General features: G+C 43.4%; 1 protein-coding gene across 1 annotated transcript in view; it reads right to left on the bottom strand.

Annotated features, from left to right (window-relative positions):
- Positions 1 to 21,030, bottom strand: part of LOC149459112 (uncharacterized) — a 243,337-nt gene that overhangs the window by 209,267 nt on the left and 13,040 nt on the right. The window contains exons 6-7 of the mRNA XM_089681623.1: positions 12,299 to 12,409; positions 1,863 to 2,055 (exon numbers count right to left, since the gene is read on the bottom strand). Coding sequence (XP_089537749.1) covers positions 1,863 to 2,055; positions 12,299 to 12,409 — 304 coding nt within the window. The remainder of the gene's footprint in view (positions 1 to 1,862; positions 2,056 to 12,298; positions 12,410 to 21,030) is intronic.

Consider the following 21,030-nt stretch of genomic DNA (forward strand, 5'->3'; position numbering starts at 1 on the left):
AAGTCGCCAACTGTCTGCAGAGTCGACAGACCTCCAAACTTCATGTGGCCTTCAAATTAGCACAACAGTGCGTAGAGATTCATGGAATGGGTTTCCATGGCCGAGCAGCTGCATCCAAGCCTTACATCACCAAGTGCAATGCAAAGTGTCGGATGCAGTGGTGTAAAGCACGCCGCCACTGGACTCTAGAGACGTGTTCTCTGGAGTGACCAATCACACTTCTCTGTCTGGCAATCCCATGGATGTGTCTGGGTTTGGCGGTTGCCAGGAGAACGGTACTTGCCTGACTGCATTGTGCCAAGTGTAAAGCTTGGTGGAGGGGGTATTATGGTGTGGGGTTGTTTTTCAGGGGTTGGGCTTGGCCCCCTAGTTCCAGTGAAGAGAACTCTTAAGACGTCAGCATACCAAGACATTTTGGACAATTTCATGCTCCCAACTTTGTGGGAAGAGTTTGGGGATGGCCCCTTCCTGTTCCAACATGACTGCACACCAGTGCACAAAGCAAGGTCCATGAAGACATGGATGAGCGAGTTTGTACAGGCCAGTCAAGTTCCTCCACCCCATAGTCTTGACCTCAACCTGATAGAACACCTTTGGGATGAATTAGAGCGGAGACTGCGAGCCAGGCCTCCTCCCCCGACATCAGTGCCTGACCTCACAAATGTGCTTCTGGAAGAATGGTCCAACATTCCCATAGACACCCTCCTAAACCTTGTGGACGGCCTTCCCAGAAGAGTTGAAGCTGTTATAGCTGCAAAGGGCGGGGCCAACTCAATATTGAACCCTACGGACTAAGACTGGAATGCCATTAATGTTCATGTGTATTGATGTCAAGCGGCTCATCCAGAGGGTTTGTGTGCTGCAGTCTGAAGTGGTCTAGCAGAACTTAAAGTGTTACTAAAGCCACAACAGTAAAATCAGTCTGTATATGCAGTAAAGCATGCTTGTTCTACTTAGTTTGGAACATAAGGGGTTAATCCTCCGCATTACGTAAAAAGGATGTTTGATCCTGTCTTCCCTGATCTTCCCCTTCTTCTTCAGCTCCCAATCAATCTGCTGATAGTATAGAGCCCTAGGAGACCTTCTGCACATGCTCAGTTTGGTGTGTAATGTTGGAGAGGTTTTTTTTTTTTGGAGGGGGAGGGTGTATGCGATCTGCACAGGTCAATAAGCACTGTCCAGACAGAGGGTTAGGGGGCATGCAGCTTGCTCAGTCGGACATTGATAGGAGTCACAAGACTGCTATATACTGCTGATGAGAAAATATATTTAGAAGTTTATATTTACTAAAATAATTGTATTTACATGTTCTGTGTACTGTGGAAGACTAGATATAGTGAATGCAGGGCTCGGGGTTTTCCCTATTGATCCAGGGAATGTCCAATTGACTCTCGGGGGATCAGGAAGGATTTTTTTCCCCTGCAGGAACAAATTGGATTATGCTTTGCTGAGTTTTTTGCCTTCCTCTGGATCAACTGTGGGTATAGGATTATAACTTTTTTTTTTCTTATGGTTGAACTGGATGGACTTTTGTCTTTTTTCACCAAGACTATGTAACTATTTCGACACCTGGGGATGACCTGAATATATGTATATTTTATTATGCTACTCTGAGTTTAATTGCCTGTTCATTGTGTTTGCAGATTTTTGTACTGATGTGTCCACTTGCCATCCATACCTGTTCTATTTTGGTATTGTAAACTTGTATGCCATTTCTTTTTGTTCTCTTTCTGCCTACTTGCTTTGGCTGTAATTTTGTTTCCATCCAATACACTTTATGTTAAAAAAATGTTTCATTTTAAGCAACCAACAGCACTGGATATCATATTAAGATCACAATACAGATCATAGCTAATACATACCCAGGAGAGCAGTCTGTGTCAGGCTGGGTTAACCCTGAGCGAGTACAGGCCTGTCCTGCTGAACATGGGGTGCAGTCCCCAGCCTCATCCTGACCCTCCAGGGGATTAAAGGTGCCTGACAGACATGGAACTGGGTAGCTGGTATTAAGCAGACAGTAAAATCCAGCAGGGCACAGAACACAGTCTTCAATTCCTTCACAGAGAATATAAGAAAGTAATGAAAATCAATTAATAGATATTCTAGAATTAATACGCTATTTATGCATAACTGACAACAGCTGACAAGCATGAAAAATGATTTTTCTTAAAAACTGTTCTTCCCTTACATATAATATGTAAGAAAGATTACAAAAAAACATGAAACAGAAGCAAAGAGATAGTCCACTCTGTATTACTTGTCCTGTAGAGATGCCTTTTGGGTTTAAATTGGAAGGATCGCTCTTCTTTATAGTTGGTGTCTGATCTTTAGGTGCGCAGTGTGGACTGGATGTTTAGTTATGTCTGGCCAGTAGGAAAGCTTTGATTTGCTCACAGTGAACATGGCAGCTGGTTACAGCCAAAGGGAACTCCAAATAGCACATAGGCCTGCTTTCATAAAAGTGCCATTCTTTCTGTCCTGGGGGGATGAGTTACTGGCTGTAGAATAATATAAGCTGCAGCTTTTTACAGTACTAAACCGTACAGTATCTTATGCTTTTAGAATGTAAGAACAGGCACTGCTGCCAGCTATCTTATAGGGTCACAGAGGACACGGTATAGAGTGAAATGAAAACCGCTCTACAGAATTAATACCGCTAACCTGCCTTTTCTATGGTAGCGATATAGTAACACTGCAGTATTTTTCACAGATGTCTTCCTATTTAGTGCCAATGTAATAGATTCATTAAAAAAAAACGATGACAAGAAATGCTGAAATACAACTAGCAAAACAGTTTACTTAAATATGCTATTAAAATGTTTCTCTGGGCAACATCGTTACCCTCTGTCAAGTTTTAATTGCTGCCTGTGTCCCTATTAGGGAGATTCATCCCAATGAGAAAAAAAAAGTGATAGAAAATGCAAAACTTTAGCTTTGCCCACAGAATAAGGGATGATGGGAAATCTTCTAATGGGGATATCTCTCTGAGAGAGGAAGTCCCTCACTTTGGGAGATTTTCTTCAACTTCCTGTCGCATCTCTGGGAAATTTCCCCAATGGTTCACAGACAGCAAGAACTAAACTGACAGACTACTACTTTACAATGTTTTTGCTATACATACACTTTAAAAAAAAAAAAGAAGAGGGTACCACATTTGTACCTAATAGGGTTGGATTAGATGCATTGTTTTAGGACAGTTAAGGCAAAAAAAATATTTAGGGTTGGCCAAAGACGTTCTAGGACATGCCCAGTCTAACCACTTGGCAGCATGTTTATTTGCCGGTGTTATGCCAAACATGTATGCTAAGTTAGTGTGAGCATGTAGGATTAAGGTACAGTGGGGCATAAAAGTATTTAGTCAGCCACCAATTGTGCAAGTTCTCCCACTTACAAAGACGAGAGAGGCCTGTAATTGGCATCATAGGTAGACCTTAACTGTGAGAGACAAAATGAGAAAAAAAATCCAATCACATTGGCTTATTTGGAAAGAATTTATTTGCAAATTAAAGCGGAAAATAGGTATTTGGTCAATATCAAAAGTTCATCTCAATACTTTGTTATATATCCTTTGTTGGCAATGACAGAGGTGAGACGTTTCCTGTAAGTCTTCACAAGGTTGGCACACACTGTTGCTGGTATGTTGGCCCATTCCTCCATGCAGATCTCCTCTAGAGCAGTCATGTTTTGGGGCTGTTGCTGGGCAACACGGACTTTCAACTCCCTCCAAAGGTTTTCTATGGGGTTGAGATCTGGAGACTGGCTAGGCCACTCCAGGACCTTGAAATGCTTCTTACGAAGCCAATCCTTTGTTGCCCGGGCGGTATGTTTGGGATCATTGTCATGTTAGAAGACCCAGCCACGTTTCATCTTCAATGCCCTTGCTGATGGAAGGAGGTTTGCACTCAAAATCTCATGATACATGGCCCCATTCATTCTGTCCTGTACATGGATCAGTCGTCCTGGTCCCTCTGCGGAAAAAACAGCCCCAAAGCATGATGTTGCCACCCCATGCTTCACAGTAGGTATGGTGTTCTTTGGATGCAACTCTGCATTCTCTCCTCCAAACACGACGAGTTGTGTTTCTACCAAACAGTTCTATTTTGGTTTCATCTGACCATATGACATTCTCCCAATCCTCTTCTGGATCATCCAAATGCTCTCTAGCAAACTTCAGATGGGCCCGGACATGTACTGGCTTAAGCAGGGGGACACGTCTGGCACTGCAGGATCTGAGTCACTGGCGGCGTAGTGTGTTACGGATGGTAGCCTTTGTTACGTTGGTTCCAGCTCTCTGCAGGTCATTCACTAGGTCCCCCCGTGTGGTCCTGGGATTGTTGCTCACTGTTCTTGTGATCATTTTGACCCCACGGGATGATATCTTGCGTGGAGCCCCAGATCGAGGGAGATTATCAGTGGTCTTGTATGTCTTCCATTTTCTAATTATTGCTCCCACAGTTGATTTGTTCACACCAAGCTGCTTGCCTATTGCAGATTCAGTCTTCCCAACCTGGTGCAGGTCTACAATTTTGTTTCTGGTGTCCTTCGACAGCTCTTTGGTCTTCACCATAGTGGAGTTTGGAGTGTGACTGTTTGAGGTTGTGGACAGGTGTCTTTTATACTGATAACAAGTTCAAACAGGTGCCATTGATACAGGTAATGCAGGACAGAGGAGCCTCTTAAAGAAGAAGGTACAGGTCTGTGAGAGCCAGAAATCTTGCTTGTTTGTAGGAGACCAAATACCTATTTTCCACCATAATATGCAAATAAATTCTTTGCAAATCAGCCAATGTGATTGTTTGGATTTGTTTTCTCATTTTGTCTCTCATAGTTGAGGTCTACCTATGATGCCAATTACAGGCCTCTCTCATCTTTTTAAGTGGGAGAACTTGCACAATTGGTGGCTGACAAAATACTTTTTTGCCCCACTGTATATGTGAACTCTCACTGGAACCCCCCTTTCTTCTTTATACAAACAAAATACAGTAAACAAGTTCAATATTGTCTCTGTATAATGGAAGATCAGACGTCATACATCCATCAACATCATCCATCAAGTCTTGGCAATGGCCAAGACTTGCACTGCCCCCCCCTGCACAGCGATTTACTTGGAAGATCACTGTACTGCTGCTTCTGCACCCCACCACACTAAGCCAGGGCTGATCACATAATTAAAAAAAAATTAAATAAAAAAAAAGGTATTTGGGGTATTTATAACTTTTTCTTTGATCTATACACAAATGTTTTGCCTTTCATTTCTGTTTTAAAGTGAATACTTTTTTTTTTAAAAGGTGGGAGTTTACATATGACCAGCGCTCTCAAAATAATACGTTCAATATTGTTTCTGTATAACCCAAGATCAGACATCATACATCCATCAACTTCTTCCTGTGAATCCAATCTTCCCATACAATGATCTCCAAACAAAGAAATATAATATAGTGTAGTATGCTCAATACACCATGCTTCAAATCCTGTCCAATACGCTCATATTAATAAAAAGAACAACAAAACATAATAAACCATATGTGTATTTGTTCACCAGTGTTCTTCTTTATCTACCCTTACTCTTTGTATACTTGTTGTGTATCTAATCAATTATCCTCAGATTCACTTCATCTCTATGTCTCCTTGTGTCTAGTACTTCAATGATTGTCTCACATGAAGATCCCCATATTGGAATTTTGTATTTTGGGTTAAATCGTGTGGATCTTCATTTGAGATGATCATTGAAGTACTAGACACAAGGAGACACAAAGCTGAAGTGAATCTGAGGATAAATGATTGGATACCCAACAAGTATATGAAGAGTAAGGGTAGATAAAGAAGAACACTGGTGAACAAATACACATATGGTTTTTTTATTATGTTTTGTTGTTCTTTTTATTAATATGAGCGTATTGGACAGGATTTGAAGCATGGTGTATTGAGCATACTACACTATATTATATTTCTTTGTTTGGAGATCATTGTATGGGAAGATTGGATTCACAGGAAGAAGTTGATGGATGTATGACGTCTGATCTTCGGTTATACAGAAACAATATTGAACTTATTATTTTGAGAGCGCTGGTCATATGTAAACTCTCATCTTGTAAAACAACCTATTCACTTTAAAACAGAAATGAAAGGCAAAACAATTGTGTATAGATATAAAAGAAATAAATACTTCAAATACTTTTTTTTTGGATGTTATCGGTCCTGTTCTTTGCTGTATAAGGGGCTTAGAGTGGTGGGGGTGGAGAAGCAGCAGTGCACTGATCTTCCCAGTAAATCGCTGATCAGGGGGGTTGTCAGCGCAAGTCTTGGCCATTAGAGGACAGGCAGAAAATTGACCACAGTGAGATGGATATGCAGTAATGCCTAGCGTGGTCAGTTTGAAATAGGAAAGCAGAGGGACTGGCAGGAACACCAGGGATTTCACACAAAGGAAACAATACAGAGAGAACAGGGTAGTTTGGTGTAATTGTTGGGGTGACATACTCTCTAAGTACACTAAACTTTGCCATAGTTTTATCCCCCAATAATAACAATTGTCAGACTTCCATCCCCTGCCCCGCCAATGGTCTGCTAAGGGCTGTCTACTGCTCCTATAGACCAATACAGATTCTCCAGCATTATACAGAGCTTGGCTTAGAATACTGACCTTACTTCAGTTTATTTGCTTCTAAATAAGGCTACAATGGTTCTGCCAATAATTATAAAGTACATTCTCACCAAAGTAGATGTAAAGCCTAACCAAAGGTGACACTTGTGCTACAGTACTGTGTTTCATACCATTGTTTAAATAAAACTACTTGTTTTCAAATGTTTTATTGTTCTGCAGCAACTCCTTTCTGCAAATATTCCAGCAATGACTACATGGCATCTTTTAGCCCAGATGAAAGCATTTGATACTATCTATATAATGTGTGTTGAATTGGCTGTCTTTAGTCTCCACCAGGGGTGCATGTCATTGGGCTCTTTTTCTCGGAGAATAGGTGCAGGTACTCCCCCTTCTGAGCCACCCCTTATCTTGGCCTCCTACCTACCTTCACCACCTACCGTTCTCCTAGTACTGCCCCCTTTTAACAAATACAGGACCAAGTATTTTGTCAGGCTAAGTCACTTGTGAAATTTGTTACTGATGGAAAGAAAGGAAGCAAATGAGATTTCCTGCAACCAGGAACAATGGATCATCCAGCAACACAGCATTCCCAGCAACAATGGACCCTCTAAAACAAAATACCCCCCCAACAATAAATCTACCGCAACAACTACAGACCTCTGTTAGTAACACCCGATCTAACAGTAGCCAGCATCAATAGACCCCCTCCCTCAACAGTAGATACCACCCAAGAGCAATTGATCCTACCCAGCAACAACAAATCCCCCACCAGCATCAACAGACCCTGAGCAAACAATAGATCCCTCACAAAAATAGTTCCCCCACTGACAATAGATACCCCAGTACCCATCCTCTCTCCACCCCACTGCCATTACATACATTCAGTGCTGGAGGTGCCGGAACGGAGTTCCCCCCATGTTCCCCCTAAAAAAAAGCCCTGGTGACAGCACAGGGGGGCAAGAAGGAGAGAGAGAAACAAGAGAGCACTGTCACAAGGTAACAGGACAAACCTGAATAAGGACCTTCATGACAGAATAACCAGATATTTGATTAAAAGACACAGATTTAAAAATATTGAAAATCATTTTCAAAAGTATATTTAAGTTAAAACCTGTGTAAAATTTTAGTGGTTGAGTTTACATAAATGTTGAAAAGTGTAGATTTGTATTTTACTAGTTTTAGCAAGATAATACACCTACATGATTTATTGCATGCTGCCTGTCATGCTACAATAAACATTTTTTCACACTTGTGCATAACTGTGTGTTGGGGGAAATGCTAAGGGTGCTTTTTTGGTATGTATGTTTTGTTCCCAATAGATTTCAATGGTAGTGCAACATCTATTGGAAACCAACAATACATACTGAAATTGTATGAAAAACTCACAGAAAAATGTGCAAAGAAACACATTATAATACAGAAGCAAAGATGTGGACCTAGCTCAGTCTTTTTCAACCATGGTTCCTAGGAATTCTGGTGTGCCTTCTGAGTTCTTCAGGAGCACCTTGACAAAATGCCTAAAAAGTGCCCCAGATTGCCCCAAAATTCTGTACAACTAAACGGGAGGATCAATCCTGCCTTCTGATACACAAAACAATAGGTTTTCATTGTGTAACATCACAAACTTGGGCCAGCCACCAATATCCTGATGTGACCCCGCCCCTCTCTGTCAGAACTGGGCTCAAGTTAGCTGCGTGGTGAAGAAAATTTAGGGAGAACAAATGCTGGAATGATAATCAGTACCAAAAGTTTATTTGCTTTGCAAGAATAAATCATCTTTTTTATTGGGTATCTTACATGTGTGAATGCTGCTGTAATATGTAAAATTATTGGATACGATTTGAGCCACATTCCAATCTGCATGACATGTGAAAAAACGGCTTTCTATGGTGCACTGGCGGCACAGTTTCAGTGCGATTTTAAAAAGAGTCCTGTCCAATTTCTGAGCAGTGTGGTCCAGTTCTGGTGCGGATTACAGGCTATTAACTTCTATGGGAACCCTTTCTAAACTGCATATGTGTGAACAAGACAAGATCCTGAGTTAATCCTGACCTGAACCTGATGTAAACCTGACGTGAACTGCTGAACAACTACTGTATCAATTAGCTGTGAAATCTGAGCTTCAATCAGCACCGCACATGTGTGAATCAGCTCTTTGGGTTGCCACGAATATTTACTTAATTTTAAAGGGCGCCTCGACTGACTGACCTAGCCTAATCCAGCACAGTAGCTAAATGGTTAGCACTTCTGCCTGGCAGTACTATGGTTGTTGGTTCGAATCCCAACTATGGCGCTACCTGCCTGGAGTTTGCATGTTCTCCCTGTGCCTGCGTAGGTTTCCTCCCCCACTCCAGACATGCTGGTAGGTTAATTGGATCCTGTCTAAATTGTCCCTAGTATGTGTATGTATGAATGTGAGTTAGGGACCTTAGATTGTACGCCCCTTGAGGGTTAGGGACTGATGTGAATGTACAATATATATGTAAAGTGCTGCGTAAATTGACGGCGCTATATAAGTACCTGAAATAAATAAATAATAATCCTCCACATACTGATGTGAAAACAAGGTGCTGCACGCTCACTAGATGGCGATGTTGCTCTATTTTCACTTTCAAGGGACCGCTAAAGAAGAAACTGCTTACACATCTGCAGGTAGCTTCCTTAAATCTTACATATTTGCTGTGTTTTGTAATCTCCAATTTTTTTTTTTCACTTTAATGTTTTCAGGTTTCTTAAGCGTGCAAAAAGTATACCTGAGAAGGAGAGAAGAGCTGGAGTCATTTATTCCCTATAACTCTTGTCTATCATGTTCCTCTCTTCTTTCCATTATTTGGTGAATTGATTTTTTTGTTATTAAACTGTCAGAGGTCAGGTACACTTCACAGTGAAGGGTATTTGGGTTTTATTGAAAAGGACTTACAAATAGGTTTACTCATAGCTAGAAGAATGGAGGGAACTGTGATGCCTGTGACTCCTGCTGCCCCCTTCTTGGAAGTGAACCCGAGTTTTCTCAGGGTGGGGGAACAGATCGGCACAACCGGGCGAAGACAGGTAACACAGACAATCCTCACAAGGCTTTGTTCCTTTAGGACTAACACTGAGCTCCAGGCAGATATAAAAAAAACGATTTCATTTTGTTATATGTTACATTAAATAGATGTATTTTAGATACAGTTAGTGTATGTACCTACATTTGTCTTTGTTCTAGCTTCTTATAGCGCAGAGGGCCAGCAGCATTCGGTAAGCACGGCATTGCACAGTGTTGTCATTTAAACACTGCAAGTTTGCTGATGGGAGGATAGAAAACAGTGATGCCACGTCATCCTGTTGAAGTTCCTTGATTATCAAACACCGGGGAAAGTTGGTAACCTAGCTATTTTTTACAGCTAGCGAGGTCTTTAAAGTGGAAACTCACTCTCTCAACCAACAAAGACTATCTGTAATCTTTATGCGGCTAGCATTAGCAAATAGCAAAGTATATCATGTTTACTTGTTTTAAACTTTTACATTTCTTCAGTTACTTCCTAGTTTTCATGCCTAAGCGAATCATGTCATACATCCCAGGAATCTTTCGGAGAGGAGGGAGGGTTCTCTTCTCAGCGCAGCCTATACCTGAGCTAAGGGCAGATGGATTCCAGGAAGTAAATTATACATGAATCATCTGCCCGTACTTAAGATGGCCAAGGCCAGAAATGCCAGGGGGTGTTTTTCAAAATGATGTCTCAAGAAAAATAAAGCATGGAGACATGAATGGATGGGGGAGTTTGCTTTGAATGTTCAAACTAAATTAAATATCATTTTTATTTGTGGTGCTTCGATGCAGTGCGGTTCCACTTTAAAGTGATAGGATAACTTTTTCGTGGGTTAAAATAAAAACAAAAGCTATTATACTTACCTGCTCCATAGAATGATATTGTAACCCCCTAACCCCCTCTTTTGGCAGTTCTCCGCTGGTAGTATCCACTCTCTCCTCAGCAAGCCAGGTGCTGCGCAAACTCTCCAAAGCCAGGCTGCGTGGGTCCCTATGGCTCCTGCTGCCCATAGTATCTCCTGTGAGAGCAGAAGTGAGGGGAATGGTGTTGTAGCCAAGACAGCACTAGATTGGTGACAGGGGCAGGGTAAGACTTTAGGGATGGGGTGCGTAGAACAGGCAGTGGAGAGTTTTTAACTTAAAGGATAAGTTCACCTTTGGAACATGTTACATGTTACACCCGTTTTTAGGATGGAAATTGTAACATGTTCCCATAGCTACAGCTGTGCCTGCCGCCCCCCCTCCCTTCCTTGTACCTATCTGTCAGATTTGAAAACAGAGCGGCAGTGCGGGGCACTGCCCACATGGCCACATCGCTCATTGACCTGACAGAGTTCTGTGAATGAGTTCCTACAAGTTCCAACAGCCTTAGCAGCTGTAGCTTGTAGTTTTCAGTGAACAAATCGGCACTGTGGAGCACTGTGTTAGTTCATAGAAGCTTCTTGTCAGTATGTTTGCTTGACCGTATATCCCGTATGGCAAGCAGATATTCTGACAGGTCTGCAGGAGACCCGCATGGCACCAGCGATCTACTGATCACTGGTGCAATGCTTTCCAGGCTCCTTTGGACAAAAATAATAAATGCACATTTTTTTTACCTGCAAATTATTTTGTTCAAAAAGTGAAATATAATGCTGAGAATGCATTAAGATACCATTTTAAATTTAGAACCATTTATAATGTGGCTGTGCTGCCCAATTTGGCGGCTGGATCATGCAATTGGCTAACCAGAATTACTGATGTTTGAGCAGGTAAGTTAAAGCCTTAGCTGTCTGCCTGGAATTCAGCTTTAATACATACTGAATGGAAATGTGAGTTTCATATTACCAGTAGTTTCTAGGCAGAATATCTATAAAAGCGGAGTTCCACCCAAAAGTGGAAGCTCCACTTTTCTGCCTCCTCTCCCCTTCCACTGCCACATCCGGCACCTTTTGGGGAAAAGGGAGCGGCTTGCTGGTTTTGACAGGCACCCGCTCCCACTTCTGTCTTAGTTTGCCGCGGTGAAGTGAGCCAGAAGTTTGCCCCCCCCCCACAGTCCTCTGGGACACTTCCAAAGTCCCAGAGGACTGCGGCCCATTCACAAAGCGAGCTTCACGCATGCGCAGTAGGAAACCGGCGGTGAAGCTTCAAAGCTTCACTTGCAGCTTCCTTTAGTCAAGATGGCGGCACCAGCACCCAACAGCTGATTGAAGAATCAGTTTGGGGTGAGGACACCGCGGGATACATGGACAGGTAAGTACCCTAATATTAAAAGTTAACAGCTACAGTATTTGGAATTCTGCTTTAAGCTGAAACAAAACTGTCGAGTTTTGATCTATGGGGAAATAAATAATTTTTTAAGAAATGAGAGTGTCTTATCAGCTAGTTTCAGTCTTATTACATAAGCAAATTGTTAACTAATCATTAGTTAGTGGGTAAGTCACCACCTTCTGTTCATTATATACAAATATCCAATTCACAAAATAAACATTTGATAATTGAGTTGATGCAACACACTGCTGGGTCATGAATTCTCATTATCCCGAGCTCGGGTGGAGGAGCTAGTCCAGCAGAAGGGAAACAAAGTCTGTGGCAGATTTAACCCCTGGGGATTATCGAGCAACCCAACACATACCGAAAACGTTTTAATAAAATCATAATCCAACAAATCTAATTGTTCTTACTGGTGGCCCCACTGTGCTGAGTGAAGGTGCCAGGCGGACAGTCCTGCTCTCGGCTGATTCCAGCAGGACAGAACTTGCCTCTCGTACATGGATATCCAGACACAGATGAACCTATGGAAGACACCCAGACACAGAGGGACCAAATTACAGACATATATGCAGCAAATATACAGGCAATAAGCAAAGATGTTACACATACAAAAAAAAAAAAGACACACTGTATACAGAAGTGTAGTGCCCTCTAGCTTAGGGTTTTTTTTAGTTCGTTAGAAGCTTGCTAAAAGCCTTGGTATGAGTCAGCCTGGGAGTGAGTTAGCAAGGTCATTTCAGGTTAGGCTGGGAGGCTCTACAGGTGAGGGCTTCTGGAGCTCTCTGTCAGGGAGCGAGGAGCCAGACACACAAGGAGGTGCGATTAAAGGTAGGTTTATTTACACAGAAACAAGGCAAAAGTCTACGCAAGTCCGACAGCAACAGCGGATGACTTGGTAGGACAGAAGTTCTCCTGCCGAGGTCGTCTTCCAGGATAATCAAGTCGAGAACCAGCGGGAATCGTAGCCAAAGCCGGGGTCAGAAGCCAGGAAGAATGGTCGCCAGAGCTGGGGTCAGAAGTCAGGAAGAATGGTCGCCAGAGCTGGGGTCAGAAGCCAGGAAGAATGGTCGCCAGAGCCGGGGTCAGAAGTCAGGAAGAATGGTCGCCAGAGCCGGGGTCAGAAGCCAGGAAGAATGGTCGCCAGAGCCGGGGTCAGAAACCAGGAGGAGCCTTAGCCAAAGCCGAGTCGGTATCCAGGAGAGCAAAGAGTTAACCGAACAGGAGCTTGCTGCTGTGCAACAGACAGGACACGAATGCAATGGACAGCTGCAAACAGTAGACTTAAATATGATAAGCCGCCACCTCCTGGGAGGAGCCGCAGAGGGCTGAAAGCATAAAGGATCCCACAATGCTTTGCAGACCTAAGATGGATGCCAGCACATGGAGCAGCACAAGCCCTGAGGAAAGGTAGGACCTTGATACTCTCCCACTATTCTAGAAACATCTGGCACTTTCTAGAAGAGGCGCACAAGAGGAAGCCTAGATTTGCATGTTTGAGGGAACCTGGCCAATCCCCAGGCAGAAATCTTGGCATGGTGGCTAGGAAAACCATTAAATGTGAGAGAGCCTAATCAGCAGAAGAGTTGAAGTTGGATGGAAGATGGAGTAAGGAAGGAGTTGCTGGCGTGGGGGCCGGGAGGAGGCCTTGGCTACAGGCTGAAGCTGGAAGGAAGGACCTCCACTGTCCCACAGTCTACTTAGGAGAGACGGCTTCTCAGCAGGGAAGGAGCAAGCCCAGCATAAGGCCTCAGAGCAGCTTCAACCCATTAAGCTACAGGAACAGGACAGTGTGTGGATAGGTGCAATTCCCAAATAGTTCTCCCTGGGACTACTTAATGTAGATCTCGGATTCCCTTGCTCAGGGACACTCTCAAGACAGCCAGGTGGAGGAGGAGAGTTTCATCTGGGGTCTGAGGAGGTTCACTAATGGAGCCAAGTGCTCCTTGCAAAGACTGTGTGCTGATTTTTTGTTCTTTTTGCTACAAAGTTTGTCCTCCAAAGTTGCACAGTTCCATTGGGCATCCTATATACCCATTGACCCTATTCAAGTTGTTAACCCCTAATAAAACAAGCTCAAGGACTGTTTACTGACTTTGGATGAAAGTGTGGAAAATGTGCGTTGCCTGGCTGTGCAGAGCTTAGAAGGACCCAAAAAAACTCAGCAACCCAGGAGAGGGAAGTGCTACTGATGTAATACCGTTAATTTGCATATATTTTCATTAACTATCCTGGACTGGACTGCTAAACTGAAAGGGAAGCATTGGGATTATATCTATTCACTCATTGGAAATACACTCTTTCACTTGTAATGCTAAACCCTTGTTATTACTAAACCCACAACACTAAAATCAGTCTGTATATGCAGTAAAGCATGCTTGTTATACTCATTGTGGAACCTAAGGGGTTAATCCTCTGCATTGTGAAAAGAGACTGATTCTGTCTTCTCTGATCCTCCCCTTCTTCCACAGTCCCCAATCCATCTGCTGATAGTACAGAGCTCTAGGAGTCACTCTGCACATGTTCAGTTTAGGGTGTATTGCTAGAGAGTTCTTTGTTTTTTTTTGGAGGGTGCATGTGATCAACACAGGGCCAATCAGTGCTGTCCAGACCGAGGGCCAGGAGTCATGCAGCCTCATAGGACAGTCAGAACACAATGAAAACTCCTCCTACAAGCTTTAACCATACCTCCCAAGATTTGAACTTCAGAAAGAGGGACACTTGAGGGAGGAAGTGACCTGCGGCGAGTGTAGCGCACCATGGCAAAAATGGGTGTGGCCAAATGTCTAACAGTGGGAGGCGTGGTTAATCAAAACCCGGGCTTCCTTGTACCTCTAAAATATGCTTTGATTGCTGTGCAACAAGCAAGAGTCTCATGGACACAAACCCCAACACAACCATTTAAAAAAAAATTAAAAAAGCGTCCAATACAAATGGTTTTGCACAAACTGTGGCAGAGTGTGTTACACAAAGTGTGGAAGAATTCAGGAATGCATTATGCACAAAGTGCAGGATTCAGGAGTGCGTTTCATACAGATTGCAGGATTCAGGAGTGCATTATGTACAGAGTGCAAGGTTCAGGTGTGCATTACATACAGAGTGCAAGGTTCAGGTGTGCATTACATACAGAGTGCAAGGTTCAGGTGTGCATTACATACAGAGTGCAAGGTTCAGGTGTGCATTACATACAGAGTGCAAGGTTCAGGTGTGCATTACATACAGAGTGCAAGGTTCAGGTGTGCATTACATACAGAGTGCAAGATTCAGGTGTGCGTTACATACAGAGTGCAAGGTTCAGGTGTGCATTACATACAGAGTGCAAGGTTCAGGTGTGTGTTATGTACAGGGTGCAAGGTTCAGGTATGCGTTACGTACAGTGTGCAAGGTTCAGGAATGCATTACATACAGAATGCAGGATTCAGAAATGTGTTACATACAGAGTGCAAGGTTCAGAAGTTAAACTGCAAAGACACCAATTAAGCACTTATGTTCTAAAATCTTGATTAACAGCATACAAGAGCCGAGGCAAAAAGATGGATAATAAATGAGTGCAGCCAAGCAGGACTTGGAGCAGTGTGAACATCTAGCACAGCCAGAGATTGGCGAACAAGCCAGCGGGGGTACGGCTGCAATGAGAGCGAGAGAGTGCAGCTGTCAAGTCCAACCTGTGATGTTGGGATAGGCGGGGCTGATATGCGTTTCAGGGGCTCCGCCCCCTTTTAAAAAACAATCTGTTCATAGGGAAACAGTCGGCATTTATACAGTGCCAACCGGGAAAATGGTGGCAAGGGACAGGACCGATTGGAACTACTGCATGTGTACCTGTAGCGGTGTTTAATTTGGGTTTAATATACACCGCTGCAGGTGTACATGTAGTAGTTCCAATTGGTCCTGTCCCTTGACACCATCTTCCCAGTTGGCACTGTATAAATGCCAGCTGTTTGTCTACGCAGTGCTTGCTTGACAAAGGGGGCAGAGCCCTTGAAATGCATATTGGCTGTGCCCATCCCCAACATCACAGGTTGGACTTGACAGCTGCCCGCTCTCTCTCATTGTGGCTGCAAGCCCCGCTGGCTTGCCTGCCAATCCCTGGCTGCTAGATGTTCACACTGCTGCAGGACCAGCTTGGCTGGAAGTTAACATATAAAGAATAGATGAGGGACAAAACCCCTGCACACCGGTACCGCAGGACAAAGGTGAAAATGCGCGGAAGTCCAGTCCAATCTGGGACTGTTGGGAGGTATGCTGAACCAGTCCTCAGCTGGATACTGATATAAGTCACAAGACTGCTATATACTGCTGATGAGAAAAGGTATTTAGCAATTTATATTTACTAAAATGATTACATTTCCATGTTGTGTGTACTGTGGGAGACCAGATAGAGTGAATGCAGGGTCCGGAGCAGGGGCGGACTGACAACTCATGGGGCCCCTGGGCAATAGGGGATCATGGGGCCCCTGTGTCCTTGCCCAAACTCAAAAAAGCGTAGGAAAAAGGTACCAGGGGCATCTCATGGGGCCCCCTACTGACCCCGGGCAGTACCAGAGTTTCCAAATGGCCAGTCCGCCCCTGGTCCAGGGTTTAGTATTGCTTTAATATCTTCTAACAAAACCTAGGAAAGTTTTGCCAGACTGTAATGCTACAATTGATTTTACCTACCCAACTCTTTTTGCTATGAATTGTGGTCCCTCCGCTGTGCATATACAAAGGTGGGACTCTACAGACAGTGGCAGTGTGTCCCCTATTGTCTTACAGGGCTCCCGCCAAGTGCATTCCATTTCAATGTAGCGCAGACCCCTGACAGGTCTTGCAGATTTGTACAAGGTGTGTGTGTGTAAAGGCAGCCAGGCACACAGCCGCATAGAGAGTCTCACAACTCAAGGACCAGGTAGGGAATGTCTTTTTTAAGATTTAATGCACATTGAACTTGGATAGGGTGCAGGTTGAGCTTTGGGATACTCCAGAATTGGTGCAATAAGTAAGCAGAGGACACCTTTTGCTTTGTCTACACTCTAAAGCAGGGGCGGACTGACAACTCATAGGGCCCCCGGGCAATAGGGGATCATGGGGCCCGTGTCCTTGCCCAAACTCAAAAAAGCCTATGAAAAAAGGTACCAGGGGCATCTCATGGGGCCCCCTACTGACCCCGGACCCTCGGGCAGTGCCCGAGTTTCCAAATGGTCAGTCCGCCCCTGCTCTAAAGAACAATTCTCCTCTTGGCAGACCATAGGAGTGTGAGCAACGCTGGGACTCTGAGCAAAAGAAAAGACCCAAATCAGCAAAACTGGAGCAGATGCTCAAAGGGTTAACGCAGCAAGAGTCACTAGGATCTTACACTCTGGCCTATACTCACAGTGTCCCCGTGTAATTGGATGCCTCCATCCAATACCGGCTAGACACTCCTTCTGTGAACCTCCAGGCCAGATCCTCAGTGAACCCCCTTTGGATTGGCTCCAGCTACTTTCAGAAAGTAGGCTCCCCAGCTCTCCCTGAGTTGGGACCTCCATGTCTCAGCTACTCTGCCCAGAAGGGCAGATGCCTTTCCCGTTAGGGTCTGCTCCAGGCCTCAGGCTATTTATGCACTCATCAACCACCTACAGGGCATCTTCACCCCAGAGATTGGTTTAGACCACATGAATATTGAAGCCCAGGGTCTCTCTCTTCCAACCCACTACATTCTAGATTCCACTAGAAGGCAGGGGGAAGCAGTTGAGCCTGCAGCCAGTGAGACCCAGAACTGTGAAAAATAAATCACACACGGGCGGACTGACCATTTGGAAACTCAGGCAGTGCCCGAAGGCCCAGGGTCAGTAGGGGGCCCCATGAGATGCCCCTGGTACCTTTTTCATAGGATTTTTTGAGTTTGGGCAAGGACACAGGGGCCCCATGATATGTCAGTCCGCCCCTGATCACACACCACTCTAATGATTACAGAGGAGCTAACAAACTAATTTTACCTAAACCTCCCTAGCAACCTATTCTATGAGGATGCTACACAATAAAAACTGGGAAGATCAGAGTGTCTCTGTTTTATGCTTTATATACAGCTGCTGATGTCTGACTGATAGCTGAACAGGTGTGGAAGGATAGTTACATCTGCTACAGATTGATGTATGGAATGGCAAGGTACTCAGAGGAACCCATTGTTTACCTTTTTCATGGGGAGCATATATAGGTTTACAATGCGGGAAAGTGTAAATTGCAGAAGAAGAAAACAAAAACAAAAAAGAGAAAACATCTGCATATCAGCTAAAGTAGTTTATTACATTGAACAAGCAAACGCTGCTCAAGACCAACTCCAGGAGTCAGAGCTATGATGTGTGTAGAGTGGCTTCATCACTGCTCTTTCCATGCCCTCTGATGTGTTTCATTCCGTGGTCCGCCTCTGTGACCACACCCCAATGGGTGGGGTGAAACATGTCAGAGGGCATGGCCAGAGTGGTGCTGAAGCCACTCTACACAATTCATAGGTCTGACTCTGGGGCTGGTTTTGAGCGTCATCAGCTTCTTCATTTGTACTTGAGACACTGGAATATCTTCAGGATGCGTTTCCTCTTGCAACGGGGTGACTCTTTTCCCTCATTCCCAGCTTCTGAGTGGCGCCATTACGCTTCACTTACAGTTTATTATATTGGTCACAGAATATAAATGTGCTCAATAAAAAAAATTTGGTTTGTTTCGAATTGGTAAAGTTAATTATTTTGTTTCCTAATATTCTTTATATTAGAATAATTTGTTTTTGGAATTCATTTCATATATTTGCTTCATATATTCGTTATTTTTATATTGACTTAAAATTCCCATTTACAAATTAAATTTTTTAAATTAGAAATTCGATTTTCAACATTTGAATTTCGGAAGACAGCTATATTAGTTCTATTTTACTTTTTTCTATTCTAATCTATTATATTCTAATCTATTTTATTCTATACTATTCTATTTTTTTATATTCTAATCTATTCCATTCTATTGTTTTATTTTCTATTATATTCCGGTATTTTCTATTCTCTTCTATTGTATTCTGTTTTATTCTATTATATTTTATTCCTTTATTTTCTGTTCTACTTTGTTCTGTTCTATTTTATTCTGGTCTTTTCTATTCTATTCCTTTATTTTCTATTTGGTTTTATTCTATTCATTTTTTAGCTATTCTATTCTGTTTTATTCTATTCTTTACTATTCTATTTTATTCTATAAAGCAGCCTAAGCAGGAATCATCCTCCTATTTCACTTTTACACCTTACTGCATTTATTGCAATATGTTTCTATTTCAAATTCAAATTCTTTTTTGAATTTAAAAAAAAAAAGCAAAACTTCATAATTTGTTTTAGATTAGTTCAAAATTTGTTACTATTGGGATTTGGAAAATTGGATATATCCATATCTCTGATTAATGAAAATTTTGTGCAAATTTCAATTTGTAACAAAACAAATCGCCCATGTCTAAAATTTCCTACGGCATTCCTAAGACATGCCTCCTCACCATACACTCCTTACCAGGGCATTTGCTTGGACACTTTCATAGCGTCAGTGATACCTACAGCATTGTGTTTTTGCTATGCTGAACAATATCTAAAGGGCCCATAAGGAAGACTAGAAGTTTCTTTCTGGCACAAAGGTTTGTGGCATGTCGCTGGCACCCCAAAGGAAGCCCAGAAGCCAATCAGAGCATCAAAGTAGCATGAAGAGAAAGAAGGCTGCAGGTGATACAGATACAAGGTGGATACAAATCACAGGATCAATATTCAGAAACTTTAGAAATACAGCAAACTTCTTCAACAGAAAGTCATCGGGACCAAACTAAGACCAAAAAAATCGAATATGATCTGTAGAAATTCAAAGATAGACAGACAGAACAAGCCATCAGCACAATGACGCAAACAAAAACATATCCTACAACAGATTGCTGCTATGCAATCACAACTATTCCAGCATTTGTGGAATGATTTAATCCAGCACACCCTGCACTGAGCAAGATATAAACTTGCCTCTGTACTACAGCTGCAATGGTAAGGAATCCCTCGGCTCTAATGATTGGCGGTGTACAATGCCAACTTGCTGGAGGGATAGCTCAAGTGGGATCCCAACATGGCTGACTTCATCCCTGCTTAGCAGCTTTATGAAGGATAAGACAAGTGTGCAGCTTGGTGATGAGTCCTAAACTTTGGGCTGTAGCAGACACATGGTCAGTTACATCTAGCAATGGCATTCAGATACTATGGGTGGTATTCACACCAGAAACAAAAATATATTGCAACTTACCAATCCTTAAAGAGGAACTAAACCCTCATATTCCTTACAGCCAAGGAAGCTGCCCTCCTGGCCTCTGCTGTATCTGCAGCTGTCATGGTGCTGCACATGTGGTCATTTATGATACCAGCCATTTGATGGTTTGATAGTTTGGTTGCGAGCACAAATAAATGTGACCGTTATCATTCATGGCATGTCTTGACTGTAGCGAAATTTGGAAAACTGTTAAATCTGTTGGTCTAGTTCCACTTTATAATGTGGTGGTGGTAGTTTTCTTTTTTCCTTTATGTTCACTTGGTGATCTGGCCAGTAACACACTACCTGACAATGCTGCTGTTGAAAGATGTGCCCATTGCTCCTCTATCCAATCTGTGGAAAGGGCAACATAAAATGCACTAGATGGCTAGATTTAGATGGACCCGACCAGGGGCAGACTGACCATTTGGAAACTCGGGCATTGCCTGAGGGCCCGGGGCAGGGGCGGACTGACCATTTGGAAACTCAGGCACTGCCTGAGGGCCCGGGGCAGGGGCGGACTGACCATTTGGAAACTCGGGCACTGCCCGAGGTCAGTAAGGTGCCCCATGAGATGCCCCTGGTACCTTTTTCATAGGCTTTTTTGAGTTTGGGCAAGGAAACTGGGGCCCCATGATCTCCTATTGCCCGGGCGCCCCATGAGTTGTCAGTCCGCCCCTGGCCCGGGGTCAATAGGGGGCCCCATAAGATGCCCCTGGTACCTTTTTCATAGGCTTTTTTGAGTTTGGGCAAGGAAACCGGGGCCCCATGATCCCCTATTGCCCGGGGGCCCCATGAGTTGTCAGTCCGCCCCTGGCCCGGGGTCAGTAAGGGGCCCCATGAGATGCCCCTGGTACCTTTTTCATAGGCTTTTTTGAGT

This window comes from Staurois parvus, unplaced genomic scaffold (assembly GCF_062004578.1).
Source record: "Staurois parvus isolate SC_StPar_1 unplaced genomic scaffold, SC_StPar_1.0 ptg000274l, whole genome shotgun sequence".
NCBI lineage: Eukaryota > Metazoa > Chordata > Amphibia > Anura > Ranidae > Staurois > Staurois parvus.